Genomic DNA, 19,255 nt, shown 5'->3' on the forward strand with positions numbered 1-19,255 from the left:
GGAAGGAATCCCACCACACACACACGCAGAACTGCTGCTAACTGTTTTTATTAGAAAATAATCCAAAATAGACAAAACGGTTACGCAAGAGGCAGAGCAGGCACCCCTGAGCCATCCACCCTGGGAATATGTAAACACCCCCCTCCCTCTCCCCCCTCCCTCCACCTGTGACCGCCCCCAGAGGAAGCCAGGTTGCCCTACAAGGAAAATGTGGGCACGGGGCCAGCAGGGTAAGGCACTTCAGTGGGTCTGGTGGGTGGTGCACTGTCCCCTCGGCCCCAGTGCAGTGGCCCCACGCTCCAGCCCCTTGCCCCAAGCATCTCCAGTTCTCAGAGCCCTGGGGGGGGCCCTGCTGCCCGCAGGTTCCTGGGGACAGCAGAGCTACCTACCCCCCCATACCTCGTATCAAACACAGGACAAGTCACGAGGTGTGTAGAACAACAGCAGGGGGGGTGGAGTAATCAACTGATTGTCAAGAACTCAACGCTAAAAACTCAGTTACATACAAAAAGAACAGTTTGGGCAGAACGAGCCCACTGAGAACACCATGAGTCACTGCATAGTTTGAGGTGATGAGTGCAGTAAGAGGAACTCAATATATTAATCAAATACAATCCCACTGTACAAAATGCTTTTTTCTTTCTTTTTTTTTTTTTTTTTTTATATAAAACCTGTTCACAAAAATAGTGCAAAACATCGGCTACCAGCAGGGCTGGCATTTGGAATGACAAACTTTGGTTGAAGAGGGGCAGGGCTGGGCCTGCCCTCACGGTGGCGGGGAGGGCTGGCAGGGCAGTCAGCAATGCCAGGAGGGCTTTGGCCAGAGGCAGGGCAAGAAGGGGGTGGGACAGAGCGTGCTCACAGAGGGCTGCATTCATTGCTACAGGCGGAGGCAAACGGCGCAATGCAAAAGCAAGGACATGTTAATGCAGCAGGACTAAGGGCAGGGAGAATCAGGGACCCTCTGCTGCTCTGCCTGTGGCGAGAGCTTCCTGGCTGAGGGGAGCCCAGGGGTACGGGCGGCTCCAAATCCCTCCAGGCACGTAGGGTTTGTGCAAGTGCTGTATTTGATTCCAGTAAGAAGTACCGTCAGGCTCAGGCAGCAGGGAGAGGAGGAGGAGAAGGAGCTCCTGAGCCCTGCTGGCCTCTTAAGTGAGGCGGATCCCAAGCACTTGTTCCAGTTCCTGCCGACGCTGCTGGACCTGGAGGAGGCGAGGGGGGTCAGGCAGGACTTGGGGCAGCCCCTGTCCCTCTCAGAGAACCAGCTCCTTCTGTACAAGCAGTCCCTGCTCCCTGGTTTCAGCCTCCCTGCTGCCATCTCAGCCCAGAGGAGCACCCCGCCAGCACAGCACAGAACCCACCTTGGCAAAGATGTGTCTGCCCACAGCCTCCTGCGCCCAGGGCTGTTGGTAGAACTCAGCTCTCCGCTCCTCCTCAGGGTTCCCGATCACATCTGTTATGATCTGAGCAAAGCAAAGCGTAAGGGTGAAGAGGGTGAGCACTATGGCTGGCTCCCGCTCAACCTCCCTGCCTCTCGCCCTGCCCTACCCTCCCATTTTACCTTGAGGTCCCTCCTCTGCGATTTGATCCACTCCTGGATGAAATCCTGAGGGTTGTTGCTGAAGCTCAGCATGAAATCGCGCTGTGTCTTCAGCTGGTTGATGGATTCGATGGTCTCATGGATCTGCAGAGATGACAGAAGGTGAGAGACAGCTGTGAGTGACCGTGTGGGAACTGGAGTTCACGCCAAGCCCCCAAAACAAGACACAGCTGGCACCAAGCTCCCCCAGCTCAGATACTGGGGAGCTCTGGAGGAGGGGATCCCCACACCTTGGCATCCAGTGAGGCGATCTCCTGCTGGTTGGTGGTGGAAGCCAGGAAGTTGCTCATCTGAGCTTTCAGGGGGTCATCCACCTCCACGTCAATGTCATAGCAGGCAGTCTTCTTCTGGTCATTGGGGTCCACACTGGGAAGAGGCAGGGTGTTAAGGGAACCTCTTTAGCCTCAGAAGCAAATCAACCACCCCCAAAAGCAACACAAGTATCCAAATGACTGCTTCAAGGAGCTCCCAAAGTTGTCGGGCTGATTCTTCCCCTCCCACTGACCTGTGCTCACTGCTGGTTTGAGCTGGACACCCTGCAGCATCTTTAACAGAGAGGAACCCACTGCTCCAGGCAGTCCATCCCCACCCCAGTGGTATTGCCCAGCACTCCTCCAACCCCTACCTGATGGTGTGGTTGATGATGATAGGATCTGGGTGCTGCAGGAGCCCTGCCAGCTTCATGGGGATCTCAGAGAAGCGCATACGGACACAGTTGAAGATCTGCAGGGGTAGAGCAGAGCGTCGGCTGCCAATGTCAGGGGCTCCTCCCACCCACCACAAAGGGTTAGGCAGGAGCAAGGTTTCACTCAGCCCCATTTTGTGCATGCCAAGCTGATGGATGCACAACAGAGCACGGGGAGAAGGACAGCGACCACTTCAAGCCAGGAAAAATGCTTTTCTTGGCTTTGAAGGATGGAAATGGTGCTTTCCTTTCATCAGAGACCCACACAATTACAACAGGGCAGGGGCACCCCGGAGGGGCACGAAGGAGAGGTGTGGACTGACCTGGCGGAAGTAGCGGTTGCAGTTGATGTATTCCTTCTCGTGACTGTCCTGCAGCTTGTTGTGCTTGATGTACAGCCAGAGCGCCTGCATGATGCTGGCACGGGTCTGGGTGTGCACCCCCAGCAGGCGAGCCAGGCGAGGGTCCAGTTTGTATTGTGGTGGCTGCAGGGACATTGCAGGATTAAGGGCGGATTTGGAACGTGGCCCCTCGGAGTGCACAGCATCCCACACAGCCCTCGTGCTGCTGCAGGCTGAGGGCCATTCCTAGAGCTCTCCACTGCTTTCTGTCCCTGTTCTGCACCATAGCAAGTAACCCGACAGCCTCCCTCATGCAAGACCCCACCTCAGCCCAGGCTTGTTTCAGCCTAGACAGCTGAGCTGTGCTGAAGGGCAGCATGGCACTGGTGTATGGGGCTGCTGAATCACGGCCTGAACCTTTGATTGATCACCTGAGGTGAGCAATGAGTCAGCCATGGGAGCACAGGTGAAGGCAATTCACCTGTGCTGCAGGAAGGGGTGGAGCCTGGCTGCACCTCTCCTAGACCCATTTAAGAGCTGACTGCCAGGGGGGAAGGATCTCTCTCTGGAGATCTGCTCCATCAGGAGTTCATCTCGCGAGCCCAGGACAGGGTGAGTGACTTTCTCTTATTTCTCCAATATAAATTCTATTAGCCAAGCTCCTGGATATATATCTATACCATATGTATATCCATTGATTAAACACCACCTGTATATCTACTGATTAAACACAATGGTAACACCCTACCTGGTGATCCAGCATCAGCAGCAGGGTGCACTTCACATTGACATCTCCAGGACGCTTCACTTGGAAGCCATCAGTCTCCTGGGTCGTGGGCAGACGGTGCCACTAAGAGAGAGTAAAGGGGCACTGTTTAACTTGGTCTCACCACCACTGATGAGCTCCAGCCCAGCTGTAGGCAGTTTAGGTGGACTAGGAGAGCAGTGGATTGGTTTGAGCGCTTGATTCCAATTGCTCAAACAGTTCCCACAGTCACTGTGGGGTCACAGACCTGCTTCACCCACCAGAGGGGCTTGATGCCACGGCTGCTCTCACAAACCATTCCACTTAATGGGAATTTACCTCCAACAAGGAGGTACCACCACAGGAATCAGTATTTGCCAGAGATACAGATTCACAAATCTGAAGGAGCCTGGGGCTGCCCAAGCCATCAGAGCCATATCTGTGCTGCAGCCTGACACCTCCCAGCTCCAGCCACGGACACGAGGGAGTTAAGAACCAACCCTGGGGCAAGCAGCCTGCTTCTGGGAGCCATCCAGGTGAGAGGGGCCAGACTGGCCTCACCGGGCTGCCAGCCAGCACTGCTCAGCTGCAAACTGCAGCCTAGAAAGTACAGCAGTGTGGTTCTTGGGATAGCTCAGCACTGCTTTGCTGAATACAGTTGCCTCTCCACCCTGAAGCACGCAGCAAGCCTTGCTGGTGCTGGGCTGGGGAGCTGAGCACCCGCAGGGTAAGCAGCAGGGTCACTTCCCACTGCACTGAACAGCTCTGCTCATCCCTCCTGGGGTGCAGCCCCACAGCGCAGCCAGGCACATCTCACCTCCACCAGATGGTTGTCTGGCCCGTACAGCTCTTTGTCCAGCTCGATGACGAGGCTCTTGAAAAAGGAAGAGAACTTCCTCTTCTGCTTGCTTGGCTGCAAAATATCGCGTGCAAGGCTTGGCCTGATGCTGCCAACACCATTAAGGGCCCCAGCCCAAAACACCGCCCCCAGCACCCAGAGAGAGAAAGACTGCATCCAAACTCTCAGCACAGAGCACCAGAAAAGCAGCACAGCCCTCCTCCCACTGCCACGGTTATCCCTGCCCAGATCCTTACGTCCTCCAGCAGTTTGCCCTCCACACGTAGCTCCCAAGAGGCCACACGCTCACCACCCTCTCCTTCTTCTTTGGCTGGGGTGAAAGTGTTGGAGATGTAAATCCTCAGCTTCCGCTTTTGCTGTGGAATAGGAAAACAAAGAGGGGGGATGCTTGGAGGGAGAGAATGGCTGGCAGCACCCATCTCCTACCTCCACCCTGCCCAGCTGCTTGCCCTCCTGGCCGGCCACACACCGTCAGTGGTTTCTTGATGGCCTCCTGAATCTCCATCCTCTTCCGAGCGATGGTTTGGTCCAGCTTGCGCTCAAAGGCGAGGAGGTCCATGTAGGCCTGGGATTCTGGGACAAGTTCCCGGATCTGTCAAATGGTAACAGTCGGTCCCTCACGTGCAGAGCTGGTGCTGCATCCCACTCCAACCCCAGCATCTTTACCAGTGCCAGGCTGACATCCCAGGGAGTAACCAAGGGACAAGTCTGGCACGGCAGCACCGTTTCACATTTCAAAACACTCCCCAGAGTACAGAGCTGCACTGACTGGAGCTAATCACTGTACCTACATCCTGCTTCATGTCACAGGCAGAGACCAGAACCTTGCATTGTCAAAAGGAACCCCAAGAGAGAAGCTTAAAAATGACCAGGGGTCTACATCCCAGGCCACTGCTGCTCCTTGCTTGCCCAAAGCCCCGCTTGCTTAAACTGTGCACATCCCTCTCTCTAACCCACAAGACTGAAATGTTCAATTCTGGGATGAAGCAGAAACATTCATCAGGCAGCATGAGGTTGAATGAGATTGGGGACTTCATCATTCCATCATCAACTCCTTACATGCACCAAAGTGACACTCACCCTCTGTGGCAGGACCTTGTCAGCCATCTTCCTCCTTTTAACCCTGCAAGAAGCACGAAGAAAAGTAAAAGAAATGATCCTGCAGCAATCACAGAACACTGTAGATCTTGTTGCCTGCCTGTCTTGGGGGACACGGCGTGGTGGATCTTTTGGCCTCACCCAGGCCATGCACGGGGCCAGGCTCTGGAGAGTGCTGTGGTGCCCTGGGGATGGATCAGGACCCTACTGCAGCAAACAGTGTGATCCAAGGGGAAATGTCCCCATCAGCTACAGGACAGGCATTTCAGAATTGCAGGAAGGGAATGAAGAAAGGCTGTAAAAGCATCTAATAGCAGAAGCCTTTGAAGCAAGTGGGTAAGAAATTGTATTCCTGGGGGGAAGCTAAGCCAACTCCAAAGGGGAAGGTCTGGGAGCACTAGAGCCTACCAAAGGGAAAGAAACCCAGTCCCTGGGTCCAGTTTGTTGTGCAGCTCCCAGGAACAGAGAGAAATACATGGGGAAATGCTCTCTTACTCTGCCCCATTTTTCACTCAGTTATGTAATAGTCCAACACATACAGGAGAGTTCCTTTTCCTTGGCAGCATCTAAAGCAGCAGGGCAGCAAATATGGCACTACTGCTGCCATCCTGAGGCATCCCAGGATTTGGCCACTGAGGACTGGTCCTGACTCCCCCCTTCCCCCCTTCCACAACCAGTCAGGAGCAGAGAAGCTCAGCAGAGCTCTGTGCACAGCCCTGAGCTCCCCAGCACAGCTGATCCCACACAGCCACAGCTTTATCCAGCTGCTGACGTCCCTGTTCAGTGGGCGAGGACGTCTCAGCCTTGTGTCCTTAATCCCCAGCTTGCTCTGGAGCACAGAATGGATGCACAGCCCTGGCATAGAGACAGCGGTGACTCCCTGCAAAGGGATCACAAAACCATCAGCCCTGCTGTGCAGCAAGGGCAGGGAACGGGACCAGAACATCCATTAGGACTGGGGGACCTTGAGGAATAGCCTCCAGTAATCTAGAAACCTTCGTGGAAACAGGAACAGGGCAAAGGGATTAGCAGCATCATAAACAAGCGAGGAGCTGCTGGCAAAACCGTGCAGCTCACAGAGTAAACAGCCATGCTGAAATCACAGATCTGGGGAGGATCCCTGCAACCTGCCAGAGGCTCTCTGCAGCTCTGCCTGCCTCCTGCCAGGGCTGGGAATTGAGCGTCCACCTATCTCTGTGCCTGCCCAGGCCAGCACAAAGCCCCCAAGAAGGGGGGAAGGCTCTGACAAGCTTGTGCTTAAGCTAAAACATACAGCTTTTTGGTTACCACTGGGGAGATCAGAGCATGGGGAAGCTGCAAACCAAGCGCCCCAGCCTCACCCACCACCCAGCACTGAGATCTGGCTGCTTTCCCACCAGCAACGGTGCCAACAACTGGGCCATGCTGTAGGTTTTGGTGGAGAAATGCAACCAGAAGGCAGCAGCCAGATTCAGAGAGTGAACCCCTCCTTTCCAGACTGGCTGAGGGCGCTCCTGTGTCACCCCTTACCCTCTCCTCTGGGAGGCCATGGGTGGCTGTGACTGGGGAGCCAGCAGGCGCTTCCTGAAGGGGTCCATCATGGACTGTGGCAGGCCGGGTCGCAGAGGGGATGCTGCTCCATATGGGGGTGCTCCTGGAGGTCCCACCTGCAGCCCTGCCATGGGCATGCGGCTGCCTGGCGGCATCCCGGGGCGCTGGCAGGGAAGAGAGAGAAGAGGGGGTGTTAAACAGGGGCCCCCTAACCAGAGAAAGGACGTCAGGAGGGTGGTCTTCATCCTGGTGGATGTAGCATGTCAGCTCTGGCTGCATCCTTCTCCTCTCCAGGCACCTACACAGGGCATTTACAACCCCCAGTGGGATGTTTAACCACTTTTGCATGAATCCCAGCCTGGGGCAGTTCTCGTGGTCCCTCTGCATCTCCTGCAGCAGAGCAGTTTGGCCAGCACCAGCACCGCCAGCTGACACTGGGTCTGCACCATGCACAGCCCCTGCACCATGCACGGCCCCTGGGTGCTCAACAAAAGCTCCCAGCATCCACTGCCTCTCATCCCTACTTGCTCCAGCATGCTCTGCCTGCACTCTCGGATTCTCTGATCCTCCAGCTCCCTCCTGGCAAGGAGCTGGTGAGGCTGGGAAAGCCACCAAGCCAGCAGAACAGCATTTCTTCCCCTCCAAAGGCTTCCTGACATGCCAAGACAACTCCTGCAGCTCCCCTCCTGCCTTCTGACCCACATCCTGCGGATAGGGACAGAGCTTTGGTGCACGGGAGCTAGCAAAGCCAACTCTGTTATCCCAAAGGGGCCAGGAGTCCAGCAAGGAGAGCTCAGCCACAGGCAGTGCTGAAGGCTGACAACTTATCTGCACGTAGGCATTAATTCCAGTGCAAATCCCACACAAGATCACCACCAGCAGCCTGCCTGGCTTCAGCAGCTTTTAGAGGCAGGCTCAGAGCCACAGTGGGTGCTTGGAGCCAAAACCCACTCACCTCCTTGCTGGAATAGCCCAAAAGCCTGCAAATGCAAACTGCAGAAGAGCTGAGGCTGCTGGACAATATGAACAGCTCTTGCTCCAGAGCCCATAGCCATGGGCATCTCTACAGAGTGCCAAACCCAGCAGGAAATCCCCAAAATACACCAGCCTCAGTACGGAGGAGCATTCCACAGCTGGAAAGCCAAAAAGGAGCAGCCCAGGAGGTGGCAGGATGGGGACTGCAGGAGGAATTCATAAAACACACACACGAAGCCCATTGCACAACCATCTGCTTGCTTTCACCTTTGCTTGGCTTGCCTTTGAAGCTGCTCGCCAACCTGCCTGCGCTGTGAGGCAAAAGCTTTTCCTAACAGCCCCCAGATGTTTTGCTCCCTTTGATCAGCCACATTTTGGCAATGCCTCCCTGCAAACAGGACTGCACAGGCTTTGTCTGCAGGGTTCTGCTCGCTGCAAGGCACTGCCCGGGGCTGTGCATGGGTACAGCGTGGCTCCAGGAGGCTCCAGGAACTGTGCTGATTTGCCTGCAAGGACTAATGGAGAACAAACGGGCAGGAAAAGAGGCTGTGACATTTGTAATTAGCAAAAAAGAAATATGGAAACCCTCAGAACGCAGTCACTTCGCAGCCTTTTCTTCCTTTCCCTAGGTAAAAAAGGAAGGAGGAATCCTCCATGCGTACTTCTTTCTCAGTTTATCTTCAAGATTTGCAATGAGCAGATGGAAAAGCATCTCAGCAAAGCAAAGCAGCCTTTGCTGTGGCCCCCAGCAGGACTGCATGGCCAACAGCCCCCTCGCCTGAAGGCTGCAGGCTCCGGACACGCAAACAGCACAGCTGTAAATCTCTAGCTAAGCCATTAAGCAGCATTACAGCCCCAGCAGGGTGAAGCCTCCAGCACCCTTCAGAAGCTCTGCAAATGAGCAGGATGCAAAGAGGGCTTAAATTCAGGATATTTTATTAGAGCAGCTGAAATGGTGACCTTCCTTACATCCTTCCTGGCTAACAGATAGGCTCGGAGGCTCCATCCTCTCCCCTTCATCTGGGGCAGCACTGTGGTCCTACCCCTTCCAGATGCCTCTTCATCCTCCCCTCTCTGCTCCACGGCCTCCTCCTCCTCCTCCTCCTCCTCCCACTGCCAGCAGGGCGGACAAAGGGCAAAATCTCACAAGCTCCACTCCAAGGAACGAGCTGGATGGCATCCAGCCCTCCCCGCAGAGAATGAGTAGAGCCATTTGGAAATGGGACAAAAAACAGCTTGTTTCTGCTCCCTGCCAAAGCTGGAAGAACGAATCTGGCTGGCTGCAGAGCAGTGGTTCATCCCAGGTCAGTGCACAGGCCTCTCGCATTTGGGGAGCTCTGTTTAGAGTCAGCTTCAATCGGAGCAAGCGGGGGCTGGAAGGCTTCTTGATGGATGCTCAGCCACATGACGGGAGCCTCGCTGTGTGCCAAAGGGCTCTTCTTGAGGAAGGGCAGGCCAGAAAGCAGATGCTGGTAGCAGAAAGGGAAAAAAAAAGAAAAAGGAGGGGGAGCAATAACACTGAAGGCCAGATCTGCAAGAAGGGCACAGAGCGCGTTGGAAGAAAAGCAATAACTCAGAAATGAGACTCTTTCCATCTCTCCAGAGGACAGCTCTTCTCCAGAGCCCACCGGGGAGGGGGAAGCCCTTCTCAGGCGCTGCACAAACAAAAGGACCATCTGCACTGTGCTCACCCCTCCCACTGTGCCTCTGCCAGGACCCTGAGCAGGGTGTGTGCTCCCCAGGGCCACCAGCATGCAAGAAGGCTGCAATGCATTGAGCACCAGCAGCTCCCTGCTGATTCCCCAAGCAGAGCCTTGAGGAGGGCTCATAAAACCCCCACTGCATCGGGTTGTCCTGATGCACGCCTCACTTCCACTCAGCTTGCTCTTTGCACACACTGATGTTTGGGGAATGAAAGCCCACGCGTGTCCTCAACCCAGGAGATGCCAGAGGAGCAGCTTTTCCTGCCAGCTCCTCGTGCATCCCACAGCACTTCCCATTGTGATGCGGGGGGCGAAAGCAAACCCTGCCCAAACGGGATCCCAGCTCTGCACTGGGCTGCTCTCACAGGCAGCTCAGCATTGCTTGGGATGAACTGAGACCCCTGCAGCACACCGCAAAACACTGCAGGGGGTCTCAGGTCTCAAACCCCTGTGAGCAAACCCCATCCTGGGGAGGGAGGGGAAGAGACAAAGCGAACATCAGCAGGAGGGTGCTGCTGCCGGTGAGGTGTCATCACTTGCTGCAAGATCTTGGATGTAGGCAGGCTGTGATGCTCAGATGGGCCACATTTCAGTATTTCAGCAGCGGGAGCCTTAGCTAAAAACAGTCAGTGAGGAAGCAGTAAATTAAAGAGTGAACAGCAAAGCAACAGGCAGCGAAACCGAGCAGGCTGAGGACACGTGCTGGCGACATATCAAGCACCAGCTGAGATATCTGGGTCCAGGCAAACTTGCCCACGTGTGGCTTTGCAGCTGCAGATGTCCCAGGTCAGGGGCTCCAAGCTGTGCAGGCTGCAGTGCTCACACCAGGACCAACAGCACCACGATGCTCGGGGGAAAGGCCACATTGGTGAGGTTTTCTCAGCAGCTTCCACGCCGCAGGGTCTTGGCGAGAGAACAGAAGGGATGCACGAGTTACAGCCTGGGACTTTCACCTCGTGCTGATGTCCATGAAGAGCACAGGATGGGGGGAGAAAGAGGTGTAAAACAAAGAGCAACCTGAGGAACGGAGGCTGCAGGAGGCAGAGAAAAGGAGAGCTCAGAGGATTTCTGCCCTAAACACAGGTGTTAACGCAAGAAGGAACAAGGAAGAAAGGTGTTGGGTTCCCACTTGAAAACGTGGCAGCCTCAGCAATACAACGTGGAGGAACCCACGGGAAGGGCAGTGCCTGGTGGAAAACACCGCTCAGATGTGCAGGGAACGGCTCTGAGGGTCCCCACAAGGATCCCGTGGAGGAAGACAGAGCAAAGCCCTCCAGCAGCAAGCTTTGGAGATGCTCTCACCGAGCAGAGCCTCCACGAGCCTGCAGGAGAAACAAAGGGCGTCCTGAGCTCTGCTGCTGCCTGCTTCCCTCCAGCCCTGAGAGGAGAGCATTTCTCTGCTTTGTGTCATCTGCTGGATGCTCAGCCTCTGATGAAACCTGCCTTGGAAACGGTTCCCCCTGGGAAGGGTGGGTCACACAGCAATGCAATCCCTGCTGCGTGCTGCAGTTCCAGCCCCGCTGCTGTCCCCAAGCCAACCATGGAACAAACACCCTGCTCTCCTCTGCTAATGGGATCCAGCAGATCTTTTCAGGGGCAGAAAGCCCTAAGTCCTGCCTGGGCCACGCACAGCCACGCTTCCTCCGAAATCACTTCGTTAGCAGTTGTTTGGATTGCAACAGCCCTTCCGTCCCACGGAAATGGGATTCCTGCTTGTCAGCAAGTGCCAATGAAATGCTTTTAACATGGCACTTCACTAACTCTGCTTTTTGCCACTTATCTGCGCCAGCAAAGCGACAGCACAGGGTAACTTCAAGGCCAGAGCACCATTTTGCACAGTCCCTCCTCCGCTGTGTCACGGAGTCCATTCCACAGCATCAACCTGATAACTTGGCGAGAATCTCCCAAGCCTGAAAATTGCACCACAACAAACAGAAGAAACTCCTGCTGAGTTTATGCTGACCTGAGCCTTGGGATGGGGATGGACACAGCACCAAGCAGCTGATCGTCCACTGCCTGAGCAAACTCAAAGATCACAGAATCACAGAACGGCCTGGATTGGAAGGGACCTCAAGGATCACGAAGCTCCAACCCCCCACCAATGCAGGGCCACCAACCTCCACATCTCACAGCAGCCCAGGCTGCCCAGGGCCCCATCCATCCTGGCCTTGAACACCTCCAGGGATGGACGGGGATCCACAGCCTCTGGGCAGCTGTTCCAGCACCTCCCCACTCTCACAGCAAACAACTTCCCCTGACAGCCAGCTGAAATCTGCCCTCCCTCAACTTAAAGCCATTCCCCTTGTTCTGCTATTATCTCCCCTTTCCAAGAGCTGACTCCCCTCCTGTCTGTAGGCTCCCTTTAGGTACTGAAGGCTGCACTGAGGTCACCCTGCAGCCTTCTTTTCTCCATGCTGAACAGCCCAGCTCCCTCAGCCTGTCTTCATAGGGAGGTGCTGCAGCCCCCTGCTCATCTTTGTGGCTCCTCTGCACCCTCTCCAACAGCTCCTGTCCTTCTTGTACTGGGGGCTCCAGACCTGGACAAAGCACTGCAGATGGGGCCTCATGATGGCAGAGTAGAGGGGGATGATCACCTCCCTGTCCCTGCTGGCCACCCCTCTGCTGATGGAGCCCAGGACACTCCTGAAAAATCCTCTCCTTTCTGCTCTGGAAATGTCAGTCCCAGGGCCAGAGGGAGTTGTCCTTCCCAATTCCCTGCTTGAGATGCTGGTGAACAGCCAGACAAGCAGGGATGTCAAAGGATTAGCATACGTTTAATAATCCACTGATTAAAGAGCCCCTAAGCACCCACTGGCATAGATGAGGGCTGTTGTGTTCTCTAATGAACATAATGCAGCAGAAGGAGCCTGACTCACTCGATACCCCCTGAGAAGTCCTGCAGGCACCGCAGCACTGACCACTTGGTGGGGAGGAGCTGCTTTCCACAGCCTGCAAATTGCAAAACAAAGGGCAGACCGTATGGATCAGACCCTACGGATCATCCTTGGAGGCATTCAAGGCCAAGCTGGATGCGGCTCTGTGCAGCCTGGTCTGCTGGTTGGCGACCTGCACAGAGCAGGGGGTTGAAACCAGATGATCATCGTGATCCTTTTCAACCCAGGCCATTCTATGATTCCATGATACGATCCTACGATCAGACCCCACTCCCTTCCTGCTGCAGGGCCAGCAAGCTGCCAGCCAGACACGCAGCCCCACACGACGTGAATTTCCCAAACACTGCAGCACGCTGCCATATGCTCCCAGTCTCACCCCACCCCATCCATACGCTCCCAACACCTGCCACGACTGCAGCATTTTAGCCAGCAAGGAAAGCAAGCATATGTGCCCCTCTTTACCCACGGCAGAGAGATGCCCGCTGGGTTTTGCAACAGGGAAGGTTGGGGAGAAGCTTCCATTCGGCTCTGAGTCGCATTACGGCCAGTGAAGGGCCGGATCGGCCTCGCTGAGCCATCTCAGCTTTCACTTCCAGGCTTTGCAGCTTCATGGCTTGTTTCCTCCTTTTGTACAGCAAAGCTCCGGACTTGGAAATTCCCCCAGCGGGATGGATTAGTTCAATTTGAACTCAGAACGCACTGCAGAACGGGGCTCCTCCACCTCCACCTGAACACATCCCCGTGCCTAAATAACCCCACAGCACGTGGGGCCGAACCAACAGAAAAGGCAGCGGAAAGAGCAGAGTCCACGGCTCGCCAGCGCTGCAGCGGCTCACATCGCCTCCCCCCATCCCCGTTCCTTCCCCTAACGTCCACCTGCACCCCTCCACCTCCGGAGCCGCACGGGGACGGCCGTGCTGCACCCACGGCTCTCCTGGACCCGGCAGTGCCCAGGTTGAGGTAGGACCTCCAGCAACGGCCATAGGGCGGAGCGTTTCGTTAACAACTTTTTTATTTAGGGGGGGGAGAAGGGAGGAGGGGAACCGCCGCCCCACGACGGAGCTCTGCTCCCCCCCCCCCCCCGGGCCCCACGCTCCGGAAGCACCGCCGCTTCCTCCGGGCCCAAAGGGCCTCTGAACCCCCCACGGCTCCTTCGGAGGGCTCTGAGTAACCCCCCCATAGAGACACAGCCGCTCCCCGTCCCCCCTCACCTGGTACTGCGCTCCCGAAGGTCCCATCGGGCGGTATCCCGGGGCGGCCGCGGAAGCCGGAGACGGACTGGGGCCTCTCATCATACCGGGTCCGGGTCCCGGAGGTGGAGGAGCGGCGGCGGCGGAAGGAGGCAGAGGGCTGAGCGGGAACGCGCCGCGGGCGGCCATGGCTGGGCCGGGCCTGGGGGTGGGGAGGGACGTGGGGGGGGGCGGCCCCCGCCCGCGCTGTTTACTCGGAAGCGGCGGCGCACGGAGCAGAGGCAGAGCGCGGCATGAGAAGCTACGCCCCCACCTCCAGGTCACGCCCCCTCCGAGAGGCCACGCCTCCTCGTCCAGACCCCGCCCCTCCCCCGAGGCCACGCCCCCTTGAACGGAAACCCGTCCTTATCCTGGCCCCGCCCCCTAATGTAGCACCCTCTCTGTGTGGCTCCTCCCCCAAATGTAGCCCCGCCCCTCTATGTGGTCCAGCCCCAAAATGCAGCCCCGCCCACAGCGCGGTCCCGCCCCCTGACATAACCCCGCTTCTCGGCGTGGCTCCGCCCTCTAATGTAGCCCCGCTCCTCTATGTGACCCCGCCCCCTAACAGAGCCCCGCCCTCTATGTGGCTCCACCTCCACCATAGCCCCGCCCCTCTGCGTGGCCCCGCTCCCTAACGTAGCGCCGTATCTCTATGTGGCTCCGCTCCCAAACGTAGCCCCGCCCCTCTCTGTGGCCCCGCCCCTTAACTCAAACCCCGCCCATCGACGTGGCCTTGCCCCCAGGAGGTGATGCACACGTGTGTGGGTAGGCACACGTGTGTGATTGTGTGCACACTTCTCTGCCAACATGTGTGTTTCCATGTGTGGAGGGGTGTATATGCATCTGCATGTGTGTGTACATGTGTGTGCATATGTGTGTCCACATGTGTGTTTCTCTGCGTGCGTGTGTGTGCATATGTGTGTATGTGCAATACTTGCATATTCACATCTACATGTGTGCATATTTGTGCACGTGTGTTTGTATGTGTGTTCCTGAATATATGTACGTGCGTGTGTACATGTGTGTGCATGTGTTTGTATGTGTGTGGGTGTAAATATATCTGCACGTGTGCATGTGTACATGTATGCATATGTGTGTACATGTGTACATGTATGTGTGTGGGTACATGTGTTCATGTGTGTACATGTGTGTCCCTGTTAGTGCACATTTTTATGTGTGTGTATGCTTGCATGTATGTTTGTACATGTGTGTTCATGTGTACGCAGGTGTATATGGATCTGCATGTGTACACCTGTGTGCATGTATGTACCTCTATGGACATGCATGTACTTGTGTGTGCATGTGTGTACTTATGTGTATGCGTGCACATGTGTGTTCACATGTTTGCATGTGTTTATCTGTGCACATATATGCATACATATGTGTACATTTGTGTCTGTATATGTGTATGCACATATGTGTACATGTATCTGCATGCGTACATGTGTGTGCATGTGTGAGCATGTGTGTATGTTTACCTGTGTGTGCACGTGTGTAAATGTGTACATGAATCTGCATATGTGCATGTATGCATGCGTGTATGGGTATACACATGTGTTTTGATGTGTACTTGTGTGCATGTATGTACGTGTGTACACATACGTGCATGCATACATGTGTGTGCACATGCTTGCATATGTTTACATGTGTGCACATGTGTGCACATGCGTACATGTATCTGAGTGTGTGTACCCGTCTTTGCATGTGTGTACACACTGTGCACGTGCAGGAATGTTGCTTTGCAGTTTGGATGTGCATGTGTGTGTTTGCAGCCATGCAGCTGGGTGTGCATGTCCACGTGTTTGTGTCCACGCGTGGCTGTGCACGTTTCCTTGTGTTGTGTGTGCACCTATTTGTGCATGTGTGTGTGCATACGTTTGCATGTATGGACGCGTGTAGGTGTGTGTGTGTGTGTGTCCATATGCACGCTGTGCTCACAGTGGGGGCAGATTGCTGCCTCCCAGCACTGCTCTCATTACTGCCATTACTCCAACACTGATTCCAGCTCCTCGTGTGATGAGCACCGACGCTTTGCTGGAGTTCCTCTTTGGATTTTTCCCTTTTCCACTCTCCCATCAGGTGCCACATCATTAGCACAGGGTCAGAATGCAGAGCACGCTGATTAAAGGACCTTTTTGGAGGAAAGATAATTATCCCAGCCTCTTCTCCCTGTCACGTGGCACTGGCTAATGCCTAATTAGTGAGACCCCCATTGGTGAGCATTGCACCGTTTGCACCCATCATGGAAACTTCCTCTCTGGATGGAAACTGGGAGCATCCGTTGCGTGTTTGTCGATGAAACCTCCCTTTCTGGAGGTCAGCACAGTCCCTGGAGTTAGATAATGATTAATATATAGATTGCAAATCCGTGCTGCTGGCCAACTCCTGCTTTTGGGAATGGAAGGGAGATGGAGAGCGTATGAGTCGTGCTGCTGGGAGGTGGAGGGACAGGCTGGTGGGGAAGGAAAGCAGCAGGGGAGGAACAGTGTTTGCTGAGCAGTCAAGGAAAGGCTAAGATGACTGAAAGAATCTCTAAGGGCATCCAGAGAGCAGCAAATCTGACTGGTGCAGTGCATGCAGGAGGGCTGGAGGATTCGGAAGAGCTGGAACAAATGATAGGGCATGTTTCCAGCTACAGGTTGGTTTGTTCTTTCTGCATCTTTTCTCACCCGGCTCCTATTGTATGGAAAGGTGGGAGGTGGGGGATGCAGCATTTCCTGGCTTGCAGGGATGTTTGCTTGAGAAGCAGCAAGCTTTGCACAAAGCTCTGGGCAGATCTCTTCTGCTTGGGTGCTGAACAGGCCACATCCATCACAAATGTGAGCAGAAATACAGACATCCATCCAGCCCATTCCAGTGGGTCAGACTCCACACCTCCCACCATATTGGTGCGTGTGCAAGAAGCCAAGTGTGCAACGAGGCCGTAAGTTATCAGCCAGAAACCAGTTCTTCTTTACCTGTGCAGGGAAAGTTTCCCTGTCAGCTGTGATGAGAGTGGGTTTGTCGTCTCATTGCACTGTCACTCTGTGGTTGTAGGCTTTCAAGTTGGATCCAGAGTCTCCATCCCTGTAAGAAGGGGTTTCTGATGGGCTCAGGATGGGTCGTGCTGCCTGGAGCCTGGGGATGGACCCCCTCTGTCCCTCCCGTCCCCATGGGTTGGAGGGCAAAGGCTGCTGGATATGGCAGGACGGAGCTGGGATGCGCTTCTGGCACACCTCAGCCAAGATGCTCTGAGAGCATCAGCTTCAGGTGCTGCTTAATGCTGAGCATCCCAGGTACAGAGATAGGAACTTCAGTGGCAAAGTCCCTTGGTGAGCCCTCAGCATCTTTTCCAGCCCCATCCTAGGCACTGAGCTGCCCTACGGTGCTCCATCATCACCTGCCTTCCCAGACGCATTTAATGAGATTAAATCGGCCTTCCTGTGTGGTTTTCTCCCTTCATTGGGTAGAACTCGCTGGGGGTGCTGATCCCAATGCAAACCTCCTCCTCTCTTCCCAAAGTTACCACCGGAGAGACTCGGCAGCATCGACCCGTCCATAAACCCGTCGTGTTTGGGCACAAGAGGGCACTGGAACACTGCTGTGATGGGATGGTTTGTGGCTGCAAGCAGAGCTGCTGCGGCCACAAAGTCCCTCCGCACCTTCCCCATGGAGCAGACATCCGGAGAACGTCCTGCACCCTGCTGCAAGCCCTTCCAGTTAAATCACACTGCTCTGGGAGTCAGCAATTCCTCCTGCATGAGCAGAGCTGCATTCCTTGCTGCTTCCTGGGATGCCCATCCAGGTGAGAGCAACAAAATCCCTTCTGCTGCGAGTCCAACACCTGCGAAACCAAAGAGCACCTTTATTTGCTGGGGCTGGAAAGGTTGGAAATCATCCCTCTGCGCTCTGCTTAATTGATATTAATCTAATCAATGCAAATCGTATTAGCTCTCCTGGAAACACTGGGCCTTCAACCAACAGCAGCGCTGGTTGTTCTGTATAAATCAAATTTAGCAGCCTATAAACATCAGTACATCCCACAGACACAGTCACCCTCATAAAGGCATCAATTGCCATCTGAGTGTATTAGCAGAAATAAATTACAGAACTTTATCTCCCTGCCATGCTGATGGGCAAAACCACATAAAAGAGGCACTTGGAAGGCGCTTTTGTGTCGATTGTTACAGAAGCTGCCGATGCTGTTCTGCTTCTTCAAAATGCCTCAAATTGCATCTCATTAAGGGATCGGAAGAGCTTTGATGAGTGAATGATAAAAATGCCCCTCTGCGAATCCTGGAGCACCTGTGTGAGCAGTTCTGTGCAGGCAGAGGGGATCAAACCAACTTTTTACACACCTGGCAGTGGGAGGGGGTGCAGGATGGGCTCCTTTACGCTGTTCCTGCAGTGAGGGGTGAACAGGAGAAAGCGAGGAAAGAGTTTGTGCTATTCAGCCCCTCAAAAAGAAGGCTGCCAGGTGGCTTGATTGCAGTGGGAGCATCTCTGGAGGAGCAAATCGCTCAGGAGAGGGGTGAGAAATGAGGATTCAGGCTGCCAGGGTGATGCAGATCTATTAGGGAAGAGATGGGCTGTCCTGGAGCCTCAAGGTGGAATCCAGGCTGCATTAAGGTGCTTTGCATCAGATCACCTTGGGGACACCGCCTCCCTAATGCTTGCTGCTTTCCCACTTAATGGAGCCATGCTGGGATGCCCCGTGTCTGTCTGTCTTTCTGTCTGTCTGTCTGTCTGTCTGTGCCTTCATGAGCTTCCAGCAGAGCTCTCCCACCCCATCAGCTTTATCTCACCTCACCCACCAGTCCAGCTGACAGCGTGGTGCCTGCTCCTAGATAGCAAGGGCTAGGATAAGCCTCCTGTTCCTCTGCACCTCTTTATGGAGGTCTTATCCTCCTGCTCTGCCTCAGGTATGTGGCAGCCTTGTTACCATAGTAATATACCTCACCATCTTCAGTGCTCCTCGCAGAGTGCCACTGCTGGCCCATGGCGCTTACAAGGGAAGAAGGAGTTGGATGGGGACCACAAAATGCCTGGGAGCCTCACAGACCTGCTGTGGGCAACCAGGTGGTGGCCAGGATCTGTGGGAGATCATCCCTGGTGGCTCAGCTTTGCCCTATCTCAGCCCCACAGCAGCGTTCCGTGGCTGTTCCTGATGCTCCCATCCTCATCCCTTCTCTCTGTGCTTGGTGACAAGAAGCGATTAAGGGCTTTAATAATTTGGATTTATTCTTTTCTTCTATCCGAGCCTGCTCAAAGAACGTTAGAGTGATGCTAGGTAAGACTAAGCAGCTGGAGATGCTTCCTTTCAGCAGCTGGAGATGCTTCCTTTCAGCAGCGCATCCTTTGCTGTGTTAATAACTGTGGGGGCTCCTCCTGGGCACATACAAAGCCTGCACAGTCACTTCCAGAGTATTTGGGATGTGTTTTCCTTTGGGTAAATGCACAGGAGGTTCTTGTGTCTGACAGCTGTGCTCTGGTGCTCTGCAGGTTGTTCGGTGGCAGGGTGTTTTGTGCAGGAGCCCGGCTCCAGCCCAGCTTTCTGGGATGCCTTCATGCTGTGCCTTCCCTCTGGTAGGAAAACATGGAAACCTGATGTTGCACG

General features: G+C 54.9%; 1 protein-coding gene across 1 annotated transcript; it reads right to left on the bottom strand.

Annotated features, from left to right (window-relative positions):
* Positions 1–32: 32 nt before the first annotated feature.
* SMARCD2 (SWI/SNF related BAF chromatin remodeling complex subunit D2) lies at positions 33–13,857 on the bottom strand. Its single transcript, XM_085211328.1, has 13 exons — positions 13,642–13,857; positions 6,838–7,022; positions 5,311–5,353; positions 4,700–4,822; positions 4,467–4,586; positions 4,189–4,284; positions 3,375–3,476; positions 2,609–2,770; positions 2,226–2,323; positions 1,831–1,966; positions 1,562–1,684; positions 1,362–1,463; positions 33–1,202 (listed from the first exon to the last, which is right to left on the bottom strand). Exons 1-13 carry the CDS (start codon positions 13,807–13,809, stop codon positions 1,149–1,151), a joined length of 1,512 nt encoding a protein of 503 aa, XP_085067454.1. The 5' UTR covers positions 13,810–13,857; the 3' UTR covers positions 33–1,148.
* Between the last annotated feature and the right edge of the window lie 5,398 nt (positions 13,858–19,255).

Source organism: Meleagris gallopavo, chromosome 29, assembly GCF_905368555.1.
Source record: "Meleagris gallopavo chromosome 29, MGAL_WU_HG_1.1, whole genome shotgun sequence".
In the NCBI taxonomy this organism is placed as follows: Eukaryota; Metazoa; Chordata; class Aves; order Galliformes; family Phasianidae; genus Meleagris; species Meleagris gallopavo.